Genomic DNA, 13205 nt, shown 5'->3' with positions numbered 1-13205 from the left:
TCACCTTGCCCTTGATAATAATATCGTGAATGGCTCCATTAAGTTGTTACATAAGATTATTTAATACTAAAACTATACTATAATAAGTCCCACCTTAGTCTTCCATTCTTTCCCTGATTCTTTGCGTTCTTTGGCTTCGTCTCTTTGCTTTTGTTCTAAAGCTTGCTTGGCATTTGTCGCCTTATCGATTTCATTAAACCTGAGACCGGCCGTAACTTCTTTCCACAACTTCCTGGACTCATTATCTGCCTGGTTTCTTATTGGCTGCACAATCTTTTTGTTGATGGGCATTGCGTTTACGTCTATGAAAACTTCCGTATCCTAGTTAAAAATTCCATTATTAATATCTACCACATACGAATACTATAATTTAATACCTTATCGTTCCATTTGGCCTCCATAACGCCATTCCATTCTCCCTGTACGCTGAGAAATGACTTTTTGTCTTCGGGCCCGAACACCTCGGCGACAACTCTGTTCTTCTTGTTGCCATAGAACGGTTTCGTTAGAAACTCGACGTTGCAATAGTAACCAGTTTTGGCGCACGTAATGGTCACCTGGCCGCCGAGCTCGATCCACGGCACAGTTAGTATAGATCTTCCATAACCGTTGGGAAATGTAAGCACGTACTCTTCGTCGTGGTCCAGCACTGAAACCACGCCCTGGCCAATGTTGTACACGCAAACAGACAGCCCAAGGAACTTTGACTTGGTGTACACGTAGGCGTTGAAGCTGATGCGCTTGTTGTAATGCTCAGCATAGAAGGCGGATACTGAAACGGCAAATGTACACTTGGTTTTCGTGGTGTTTCTAAATTAACTTACTCGGCGGGTGATGCGAGACCTGTTCGGCAATGAACGACAGCTGGTTCTGTTTGCACCAAGGCACTGGACCGTCCGGCACTTCGTCTTCACACGCCTGATTCTCGACGTTCCAGTGGCACTTGAAGACTTCACCCAGGATTGGATTGTACGGTTTCTTTGCCACCGAACTCTTTCTGCCAGCATGGTATGACGACAGGTACCACTTCAGCACCTGAACGATGCGTTCTTTCGGCGTTTTTAAATCGACTATGCTGTAAATGGGAAGTGTGAGATGCGTTTCGTGGACACACTAGTGTGTTGGTACCTTAAAAATAGATCGGGATGGGCGAAATAGTCCGCGTACATCTCCAGAAGTGATCTTCGCTCTAGTATGAATGTAGGTAGTACTACTTTCGTCAGATCCATGCCGATCTTCACCTGACCGAGCAGATGTCTAATAACGGATCCCTGATTTTCCAATATGAGGTCACCATCGTCGTCGTCTTCATAAAGAGCTGTAACAACATACGTTAATATTAAATTTAATCGGTGGTATGGAGGTTCTTTCTTACCGTCATAGTCTAATTCGTCTGTGTTTGTGATTCTAGATGTAACGCTTTCCTGTCTAATGGACGGTGTTCTGGAGTTCGGTATAATACTATCCTGTTTAGAAAGGGCGTTCGGATTGGCTTGGTGATCATTGTCAAACGATCTTAAACTACTGAAACAGAAAGAAAAAAACTATTACTGATCATTCACTGCAGCAAATCCTTTGCTAAAAGTTATTTACTTTTTATTTATATCAGCATGTTAACCGAAACATATCATAAATATTGATTGGTGGTCTCTAGTTCCTAATTTACATTATTAATGGCACGCATTGCGGATTATGGCCAAGAGGGTGAATTTTCAGCAACAGAATTTACATGCACGGCTGGAATTGTAATCTTGCGTGGCGGTATTTGCTTTATTAATTTAACAGCGCCGTAATTCATCCGTTCAAGCCTGTCTCAGAGATGAGAATACATTCTGGATTTTGTCATGCTGAATTATCTTTGTATTTATTATTAATTACAATTATCAGTGTTTGTAGGATCTAAAATAACAATATTTAATTGAAAATAAAAAGGTCATCCTTGTTTTTTTTTTTTTTTAAGAGGAAACGTTTCTAAACTTTGCATCATTTCCCAAAAAAAAACAAGTTAATTTTAAACTAATTTTCGTGGTGTTTACAATCCATTTGAATTTTTTTTTAATTCATGAAATAAATACACATGTAGTTCTGAGATTAAAAACATTGTATATCGCGTTAATGAAGACAAGAACCTTCGAACGAGGAAAATAAAAATATTTTCGTGAAATACTTGGCATACAAGACGTCATGTAGGTTTTATTAATGGACGTTTTAAATCGATGCGGTCGCCATAAACTTTTCGCAGCTTATGCGAAAACGCGACCAGTATAAAAATAAATTCGTTTATTTTAGCCTAGACCTCCAATAAAATCGTTAGATGTGTGTAAACAATTGAATCAATATTTGGGAGATGCCTTAACGTTTCTATATTGTATTTACTCAGCTGTAACTAAAAATATCTCGGAAATAAGAAAATTAAATTATTGGTAATGATTACAATGAAATATTTTAATAATAACATATCAATATTAGCAGTAAACTTGTAAATTATGCTGTTGAATCAATATTTATTTTCCCATTAACAGTTACGTTAATTAAAAAAAAAATATATTCAGTATACGATGTAAATAGAATTAATACGACTCTATTTTTTTGCCTTTTAATTATATACATGATAAATTTACAACAAAACAGTCATTACATAATATATCCATTAATATATGATACATTTGCTTAATTCCATTACTGATGGTCATTAGCCCATATTAAGGTTTTACATATTAAACATGCATGATATTTCTACGTTGTCCTCCAATGCCATAGTTATCTCCTCCATATTGAAGGAACTGATTTTGTAATGCCAATTTCTTGGGCACAGGCAAATGGCTTGACCACAGCTGTTTAAAAAAACCATCGTACCTTCCACCCCTATGAACCCCCAATTCACCACTCTCCAAAGAATTCACATCGAGTCCATAGCTATAATCATTATCCTCATCAGAATTGTGCAAATAATCGTGTACTTGTTGCTGTATATGTGGATCGCTTTCAAGATGTTTGGTCACCGTCTGCAAAAGGTTTGTTATGTCCTGCTGACTCAGGTAGTGTTGACGGTTTTGGTTGTGATATTCGTTCACAATTTGATCAACCATGTCAGGCACGTTATGATGGTAAGGAGAATGTCGAACACCTTGAACATCATCGTCGTCGTCGTCGTCGTAAACATGATGCCCAAGATGCTCCTCAAGAGAATCCTCCGGTGGGATTTCGTTGAGACCCTCCACGATTTCGTTGAGCTTACGCAGCTGGAGAACGTGCAACATTTCCTGAACGAGATGCGGCAAGTTGTGACGATCCAATTCGACGTCCCGTTCCTCCAGCATGTGCCTCAAAATTTCCACGATGATCTTCTCTTCGTGGTCGTGACTTTGCAAAATGTTCACCAAACGGTGTACCAAAAATGGCAGATTGCGTTTGTCAATGTGTTCGTGGAACGTGAGCGTCTCCAACATGTGGGGAACGTCGTTTTCGATTTCCTCGCTGTTTTCATTTTCGTGATGGTCGGCGATGAAATTGATGTGCTTCAGAAACGAACCTCTTTCCACTTGGGGAAACTTGCCCGAATCACCGTACAGTGATTCGTGCGACTTGTGGACCAACACGTTTTTGTGTCCCAACGGCGAAGCTTGAATGGCGGCCAGGCCGAGCAGGAGGGCCACTAAATACTTCATGATGCACGTACTGAATGTGTCTTCAACGGAGTCGTCTTCCGTTTTATACGACATTTTATCGGTGTTATTTGCGTGTTTTCGTCTCTGGGTGTGAACCAGACGAAAATATCAGTTGTAAAATGTATCGACCCCCGTGCGGAATATTTTTTAATTATAAATATTGTTGTGTTGCTGTTTGATAAGCGTTATTTATTGTTAATTCATTATGCTAAATATTGACTCAATTGAAAATCTATGAAATTAGAACACCAAATTTCAAAATAATATTAATATTTTCTGAAAATTTCTCTTAACTTAAGTGTTAACACGCGCCTACAAAGAAATTTAATGTTTATCAAACAAAAAATTTTAAAAAATATATAAAATTAATCATAAAAATATTTTGAGTAATTAATAAAATTGTTTCAAATCTCATTAAATTTGTGGAATCGATATTAAATACTGATGATCATGTCCTTGGAGTGAATAAATTTTAATACATCATCGACAAGTTTTAAAATTAATTAATATTGGCAAAGTACTTAGCTATTAATTACATTAATTATTTTATTGTGTGACACGAATGCTAATATATAAGTGAATACCAAGTGTCTAATTTTAATAATTAAAGATTATTTATTATTACTTTTATGATCAAAATATTTAAACATAACACACACTTTTTGTTTGCTTTGTGGGACTAAATTACTTGTTATTTTGTTTATAAATATAGTAGTAACCATTAAAATGAAATAAAATCCTTTGAATATTTATTTATGAACATTAATTTAATATTTAAATATTCATAATAATGACACTAATTGCATTTTAAATATTATTATCGGACTAATTAACAATATCGTCACATTTAATAGCATGTATTCGTATCTACGAGTTCAAGGAATTAATCGCAATATATTTTGTTGATATTCGTACAAATAAAACTACAAAAGACAGAATCATGAATATACAATAATTTGCAAGGTAATTAGCAGACCTACGCAAACAAATCTATTGATTGAATTGAATGAATTAATTATTAATTAGTATTGAATTTACTATAGGTAAAATTGTTAATTTATTTGTGAAGGACAAATATTCCAATAATTAAATCAAGGAAATGTCGATTAATTGTGTCATCAATTGAATTAATTACTATAGCTAAAATTTGAGGGAATTCATAGGAATTAAACATGTAAATTCTTCCCATACATATTCAATGCATTTTTTCAAATACTGGAAATAGTTAGTCTTTTGCATAATCTGACTGGTAAGAATTAATTTATTTACATATTTATGAATGTAAAATATATATTTCAATGACGTACGTTTGTAATCATAGAACAAATTAGTTCTAGTATAATATACTATAATATAAAATACTTCTTTGAGTTTGTTTTTTAATAAATAAATATTGAAATAAATATAAACATCTGGTGTTGCTTCTAATTTATTTCAATATTTAATTTAAATCTTAATGAATAAATAAATTAAGGTTGTGGTGAAAGCATAAATAGAACGTATCATTTTAAGATTTGCTTTATTGAATGCATATTAAATAACAGTAAAGGCAGTCCGTCATTCTTAAAGTGTTTAGTATCCCAAGACATATTGTTGGTACGATCCTGGCTGGAACCTGCCTACACCGCCCCTGTTGACGAATCTCTGCCAAATGCCAGATCCCAAGCCAGTTTGTACTTGTCCAAAGCCACCGCCTTGTTGGCGCTGTCCGTAAATTTGTCCAAGATATCCAGTTGGGACCTGTCCAAGAGGGCCTTGTCCCAACATTTGACCGATTCCTCTCAATTGGCCTTGACCAATTTGACCTTGTTTCAAGATTTGGACGATTCCAGATTGAGAAACTTGTCCGTATTGACCTTGTTGAACTTGTCCGTATCCATATTGGCCTTGTCCATATTTACCTTGACCGTATTGACCTTGCACGTATTTTCCTTGTTGTACTTGTTGTCCGTATTGGCCTTGTTGGATTTGTCCGTATTTGTTTTGGTATCCTCCTTGTTGAAGAACCAATTGCCTGAGTGCCAATTTTTGGGAGAGGGGCAAGTTCTGTTTGAAAATGTCGGCGATCACTTGGTAAACTTGGGAGCCCGATGTTTGGCCAAGTTGTTGTTGTTGTTGCAAAATTTGGATCAAGTTTTGTGGCACACCTTGCCAGATTTGTCCTCCTACCGGCTGGTATTGGAGGAATTGGGCGACTTGTTGGATTTGTTGTTGTTGTTTGGCGAATTGCAAAATTTGCACGATGTCTTCCTGGCTCACGCCGACCGAAGCCAATTCCAATCCAATCTGTTCGAATTGTCTGACGACTTGGATGATTTGAGTTTGGCTTACGCCTTGGATTTGCAAGAGTTGTACGAGCAGTTGGACTTGTTGTTGGTCAGTCGGTACTTGAACCAGAAGTTGTTCCAAATCTTGTTGACGAATTCCCAAGAAGCGAAGCTGTCCTACGAATTGATCCAGATCTTCCAAAATAACGAAAATTTCGCGTTGGGTGGCGCCGCGGGTTTGCAAAAGTTGTGCGAGCTGTTGCTCTTCTTGTTGGAGTCTCTGTTGGGCAACGCCTTGAGTTCCTTGCACGTAGGTCTGGTAGATGCCACGTTGTCCTACAGTTTGCAAGACCGGTTGGTATTGACCGTATTGTTGTTGGCCGATTTCGTCGATAATCTGAGCGACAGAGCCGACTCCTTGAGTTTGGAAAAGCGGGTTACCTTGTTGAACCGTCTGTTGTACGGCGATTTGTTGGACGATTTGTTGGATTTGTTGCAAGATTTGTTCAATTTCACTTTGACCGACGCCTTCGTTTTGGAGAAGTTGTACGAATTGTTGTTCCTGTTGTTGGCGTGTTGGGAGACGCAAAATTTGAACGATGTCTTGTTGTTGTACGCCTTGGCCGTTCAATTCTTGTTCAAGTTGGGCAATTTGTTGAAGAATTTGAATGACTCCGTACTGGCTGACACCTTGGCTTTCCAAGAGCTGAGCGAGTTGTTGGGCTTGCTGTTGGCGAGTTTGTTGTTGCAGAACTTGTACGACGTCTTGTTGAGTAACACCTTGAACATTCAGTTGTTGTTGGATTTGCTGAATTTGGGCCAATACTTGTGAGATTCCTTGTCTGGCGATGCCTTGTCCTTGCAGCAGTTGTTCAAGCTGTCCACGGGGTCCGTATTGTTGTTGCAAAACCTGTACGATTCCTTGTTGACCTACACCTTGATTTTGCAGTTGTTGGATCAATTGTTGGACTTGTCCCAATGTCTGGACGATGTCTTGTTGGCCGACGCCGCGATTTTGCAAAATTTGTACGAGTTGTTGTTCTTGTTGTTGGCGTTGTTGTTGTTGCAGCAATTGAACAATTTCCTGTTGGCTGACGCCTTGGTTTTGCAATTGCTGTGCGAGTTGCAGTTGACGCAATTGTTGCAAAATCTGACCAATACCTTGCTGGCTCACCCCTTGGCTTTGGAGCTGGTAGATGAGCTGCTGCACCGCTTGTTGTCCAGCCTCTTGTTGCAGACCGCCGGCGATTAATCCACCCAATCCTTGTCCAAACCAGTTAGTTTCATCGCGGTTGAGTACTTTGATGTCCCTCTGGTCGGATCTGCGGATGCTGACTTGTTTTCCTCCTGTACCGGTGATGGTGGTGCGTCCGTCTTCTCGGACGAGAATGTTGCGGATGCCTTCGGTGGAACCGTGGGTCAAAACCACCAATGCAAGTACTACAACCAGGCTTTTCATCTTGGACTGAATGTGCCTTCTTGGACGATCCATCGGGGTTTTATACAAATTTTTATCGATGTTTGTCACACTATAATTGTTTATTGGTGGCACTGTCACCCCTAAGAAACCGTATTATCAATGGCGTGGCGAGATAATCACTATTTTTTGCATATTAAGTGTGTTAATTAAAACCGATAAATGACCACCATAAAAGAATAATCGGAAGCATTCATTAACAATTAATATATTTGTAATTATAGAAACCGGGAGATGCATGATGCAATGTAACATCAAGTTTCTGGATGCGAGTCCGATGTCCAGAAAAATAAAAGTGCTATCGACAGAAAACGAGGTAAGTAAATCTGCAATATTTTTCTTCGGTTTATCATATGCAAGTTACTGTCGCAATTCTTTCCATCAGTTGATTAAGTGGTGAGTATTATATTGTTTTATAAAAATAATGGTAATCTTTAGGTTTAAAATTGTATGTTTGTAAGTGTTTAATATAATTTAATTTATATATGCCAGTGAAATTAAACTTTCAAAGAAATATTTTTTATTTCAACTACAAATACAGTTATCAAATTTAAATCGAAGTAAATTATTATATTAAATTTAAATAGTATAAGAAGAATAATGTTCAGTCACTAAAAAATTAGTACAATTGTTTGTTTCCATAATAATTTATAATAATCGTAAACACATAACATACCACAATAATAAATGACTTATTAATTTAAATTATTTTATGAAATTAAAATTATATGTTATCCCAACTTATTTATTAAATATAAATAAATAAATGAAACCATAAGATAAAAATTTACTTAATTATTTATAAACTACATTAATGGTATTTATTATAACAACTTTTTAGTAAATGGTATATTTTAGCATAACTTATTTGATTTAAGTATTAAAATAATATTAATTTTCTACTGTTGTATATGTTTTTATTCTATAAAATGTTACACATATTTTTGATTTTGAAAAGGATTTAAATGATTAAATCCGTGTTATTTAATTTAACATTAACACTTTGTATAATATCCTTCTTGTTTTGTAATTTTGGCTTAGGTCCATAGCATAAACTTGACCATTTTCCAAATATATGACAAGTCTATATTCCTGCAAGCTTCTTGAATTGCTGTGACGAGTTCATTTAAACTAGTAAAATTTTTATGTCGAATTTGGTTATAAATATGATCCCTCATAGGGGATTAACCCTATTAACCTTATAGGGTTAATGTCCGGAGATTGGGACGGGCAAGACAAAACATCGATGCATTGGTCTTTTAACCAATCCGTCGCAATTTCGGATTTGGGATTGGAATCGTTTTCATCTTAAAAACGCATTATTAAGAGCATAATTTCTTTAATATATGGAAGTCAACTGTTGTTTAATATAATTTACATAAATCAGTCCAAGGGAGCCTATGTCAGAAAAATTAAAATATCTCCATAGCATAATTGAACTGCCACCATGTTAGTAGAACTATATTTTCTTATAAATTAAATTTGGACTAGTCACTAAAAAATACTTGTTCCCACTGTTCTGTGATCCAGTGAATGTGATATTAAACAAGTCAAAACTGGACTTTCACATTTTTAGTAAAAAAATAGGATTTTTCTTGTAAGTGTAGGGTCAAACGAACCCCTTAACTGTCTCCTCACAGTTCTTAAATTAATTTTAGCAAGTCCCATTTCCTTCAGGTTGGCTTTAATTTCAGTTGACGACAAGATTGGATTGTTTTTTTTACATTCGCATTACCCAGTTATCGATTTTCTTTCAAGTTTTTCAAACTAAGACAAACCATAGACTGATTTGGCCGTAAACTCTTAGCCATCTCTTCTTGTTTCTCTCGGTCTTGGTAATGCTGAATTATAATTTTCCTACAGTTTTACTTCGACCAGTAAAAATCGACCATTTAAAAATAAAAATGAACGAATGAATTTTTAAAATAAAAGTAAATTAAACAATTGCCTAGAGACATAACAGTAACAGAAAAAACAATAAACATTAAAGGTACTGGTATCTAATTAAAGTACTGTTCATTTTTTTAATATAATTTAATAAGTTGTTATAATTATGGCGACTACTATATATCTGTTATTTTAAAACTTTAAACTATTTATTAAAAAATTCCGTATTTAAGTATGCATTTAAAATACTAAAATTTAAAATGAAAATATTTTCTAATTTTGTTTTTTTATTGGTTTGTCATTTTTGTGTGTGATTTTCTAATTAAAATTCAGTGTAAAAATATTAGTTGTAGTTTTTCCATTAAATATTTTTATTATTCTGTTTATAAAATTTTTTATATACCTTAATTTTTTATCCCATTTTTTTTAATTTTAAAAGTTTCAATAGTTTATATAAAATTTTAAAGTAATATTTATTCTCAATTTTTTGTCTACTACTGTACATATTAAATTAAATAAATTGTATCGTATTAAAATTTCAGTCAATTTATGTAGTAATAAGTATTTTATATGATATGCAGATTATATATATTTAGCCATATTAAGTCACACCCTAAAAATAGTTTGATAAAAACAGTAAAAATCAAATTATTTAAAATATATTTCCTAATAAAGTAAACATAATATGTGTATATGTGTGTGTGTAATTGAAACTGAAATCAAAATAAATTTGAAAAAAATGTTATTTTTCACGTATCAGCTATTACAATAAATTTAATCAATTTTTTAATAGTATCTTAAATTAAAATTAATTATTTTTTTAATGTAAATAATTAGTTGTTGTATTTTGAACATTGTCATTTAAAATTATATCATTATTAATATAAGATAAGAAAGATTAATAATATAATAAATATCTTATCACATTAAAACCATACCATACCCTAAAAATAAATTACGAGGAAAACTATTTATATTTTAAATTATTAATATTGATGTATAGTAAATTGTTAAAGTAAATTTAATTTTTAATTTAATATTAAATTTTAATAAACATTAAAAGTCCAATATGTATTTGTGGAATGATGAAATTTTATTTTAATATGGAAACAATATTTTTATCATTATATATTACCGTTTTAAAAACGTATACACTCAAAGCAAGTGCAAAAAGTTTTGGCAATAGGAAAGGCCGAAAAAAGAACAAAAAATAAAAAAAAAAAAATAATGTGAAGCGTCATATCTGTATTTACACTGCAGATAAAGCACACATAACCTGCAAACCGCTCCTTACCTATTGCGCCGGAAATTCAACCTGCTATTGAACAGCCTAATCATATCCATTTGTGCCGACAGCCCCCAATAAACGACGGTCACCACGTTGTTTTCAAGACGGCCTATAAATTCACCGAGTTTTCATTGCGTACGAATCGATAGTTTTTCGTATCGACCAACGCCGGCAAATCTAACCGGAATACGGGGCGACGACGATCTTATCCCGCAGCACATTCGGCATATTACATAAGCACGCGAAACCGTCGCATCGACTGTGTGGCACGGCGCGTCGTCGAAAATGTTGTGCCCCTTTTTCTAACGCGAATCCAACGGCCGCCGCCGAAACTCGGGTGAAATCTCGAGGTTATGGGCGCCGGGCGTCGCGACGCGTCGCGCCGCCGACCAAGTCGTCCGTCGCGTCATACCAGACGGCGACGCCGTCGGGCAGTCCGACCGCCAGTGGCGTCCATGGGCGAATTATTTTTCGATTACCAACACAACAGTTTATAATTATCAAACGATAATTACGTCGAGTGTTGGTAATTCCCCAAAATTCCGCCGAAATCTCCAAAAAACTCAACACAAATAAACAACTGATATTTAAAAATGCATTAAGCACTGAAAACAAACACCAGTTTCAATACGTTATCTTCTATTTTGCTCAGGAAAATATTTGAAAACATATTCCGAATTACATTGATCCATGTTTTCAATACAATTTGGATTGTTCAAGTTAGGTGGTTATTATGTAACAAATAAAAGTGAGCTATCATTATTTTATTATCAGTAATCTCTTTCTAAATTTGTCTTTTATTATGCCAACCATTAAAAGAGTTATCAGTATTTGTTATCTGTATAATTTTATTTTCTTAATTATGTATTAAAGTTAATTATATTGTCTTTGTACTCTTTTTAAAATAATTTTTTTATTATTAATGAAGCAGAGGCTTAAAGGAAGAAAATTAAAAAAGTATTTAAATTATTTATTATTATTAAGGGATAATCCCTATATAATACCTTTTAAATGAGAAAATAACTGATAATTACATAAAAATTATCAGTATTTGTTATCTGTATACTATTTAATTTTCTTAATTATTTATATGTTCATTAAATTGTTTTTGTTTTTTAATTAATATGCTGAGAATTAATTTGATAATAAAGAAAATATTAGTATTATTTAAATTATTCATTAAAAAACAAAATATGTAACAGTTTTGAGAAATAAAAGTGGATCTTATGTTAAACATTAAAAGTTATCAGTATTTGTTATCTATATTATATTTTTTTAATTATTTAAGTTTATTGTTGTTGTTGATTTTTTAAAAGAATATTTTTTATTGGCGAAGCTGGGGTTTAATTTATAATAGAAATATTTAAATTAATTATTATTACTAAGGAAAAAAATCACTATGCAATATTTTTTTTTAAAAATTTAATAGTTTTGAAAAATTTAAGTTAATCCTTATCTAGATAATTCAAATTTTTACACATATTTCATATTTATTATAAATATAGGATTTTGTAAACCTTCATTATCTTATAATTAAAAGAAGTGACTATGAAATAAGACTTATTCTATAATACAACTTATTTTTTATCGGTATTTGTTGATTAGATTATCTTTGTTGTTTTTTATTTACTTTGTTTTAAAGATGAGACTTAATTTGTAATAAAAAAGTTTCAGAATTATTTAGACTATTTGTTATAGAAAAAATTGCTATATAAATAAAAGATTTATGTGTCATTGAAATATTTTGTAAATAACTCATTTTCTTATTGCTAATCTGTTTCTAAGTTAGTCTTTTATTATATTAACCATTTATTGTTTTATATTGTTCCTGTTGTTTGCTTAATTAACACATAGTTTGTTTTTTTGTTAATAAGCTTAAGGATAATTTGCAATATAGAAAATTTAAGCAATATTTAAATTATATAATATTATTAATAGATAAACGTTCTGCAGTATCTCGTAAAAACAATGTAATAGTTTTCAAGAAATAATCTAGGTAATTCATATATTTTTTAGTCCTTGTTTTAAAAAAAGGTGGCATTGAAATAAGAATTATTATGTAACTCAACTATTTTCTTATTGCCAATCTGTTTCAAAGACTTTATTATATCAACTACTGAAAAATATATATCAGTAAATGTTACCTGAAGAATTTTCTTAATTGTTCAAGTTTATTATTGTTTTTTAAAATAATATTTTTTAACAAATCTGAGTCTTGATTTATAATAAAGATAATTTTAGAATTATTTCAATTGATTATTATCAAGGAAAAAATCATTATGTAATATCTCTTAAAAAACTACGATAATAGTTTTGAAATATAAAAATGGATCCTTATCAAGAAAATTTAAATTTTTATGCTTATTTGATATTTATTATAAATATAGGATTCTTTCAACTATCATTGTTTTATGATTAAAAGAAATGATTTTGAAATAAGATTTTATTCTATAATAAAACTTATTTTTTATGGGAAAAAATTATTGGTTTTTGACTATTATATATATATATATATATATACTATATATATATACTATATAAATAGTACTATATAAATTTTTTTAAACTCTGTGTATTGTATGTTTGAAAATATTGTGGCATTAAAATAAGGTTTATTT

General features: G+C 32.5%; 1 protein-coding gene across 7 annotated transcripts in view; it reads right to left on the bottom strand.

Moving 5' to 3' along the window:
* Window positions 1-13205, bottom strand: part of LOC109605041 (oxysterol-binding protein-related protein 9) — a 43346-nt gene that overhangs the window by 862 nt on the left and 29279 nt on the right. For 5 of the 7 annotated variants that reach the window (XM_049961624.1, XM_049961619.1, XM_049961622.1 and 2 more), the window contains 5 exons: window positions 1376-1524; window positions 1129-1318; window positions 825-1075; window positions 378-772; window positions 94-321 (listed from right to left, as the gene is read on the bottom strand). In XM_049961624.1, coding sequence (XP_049817581.1) covers window positions 94-321; window positions 378-772; window positions 825-1075; window positions 1129-1318; window positions 1376-1524 — 1213 coding nt within the window. The remainder of the gene's footprint in view (window positions 1-93; window positions 322-377; window positions 773-824; window positions 1076-1128; window positions 1319-1375; window positions 1525-13205) is intronic. The other 2 variants (XM_049961620.1, XM_049961623.1) reach the window with 1 other exon arrangement.

Source organism: Aethina tumida, chromosome 1, assembly GCF_024364675.1.
Source record: "Aethina tumida isolate Nest 87 chromosome 1, icAetTumi1.1, whole genome shotgun sequence".
NCBI lineage: Eukaryota > Metazoa > Arthropoda > Insecta > Coleoptera > Nitidulidae > Aethina > Aethina tumida.
This window is presented reverse-complemented; position numbering and strand designations above follow the sequence as displayed.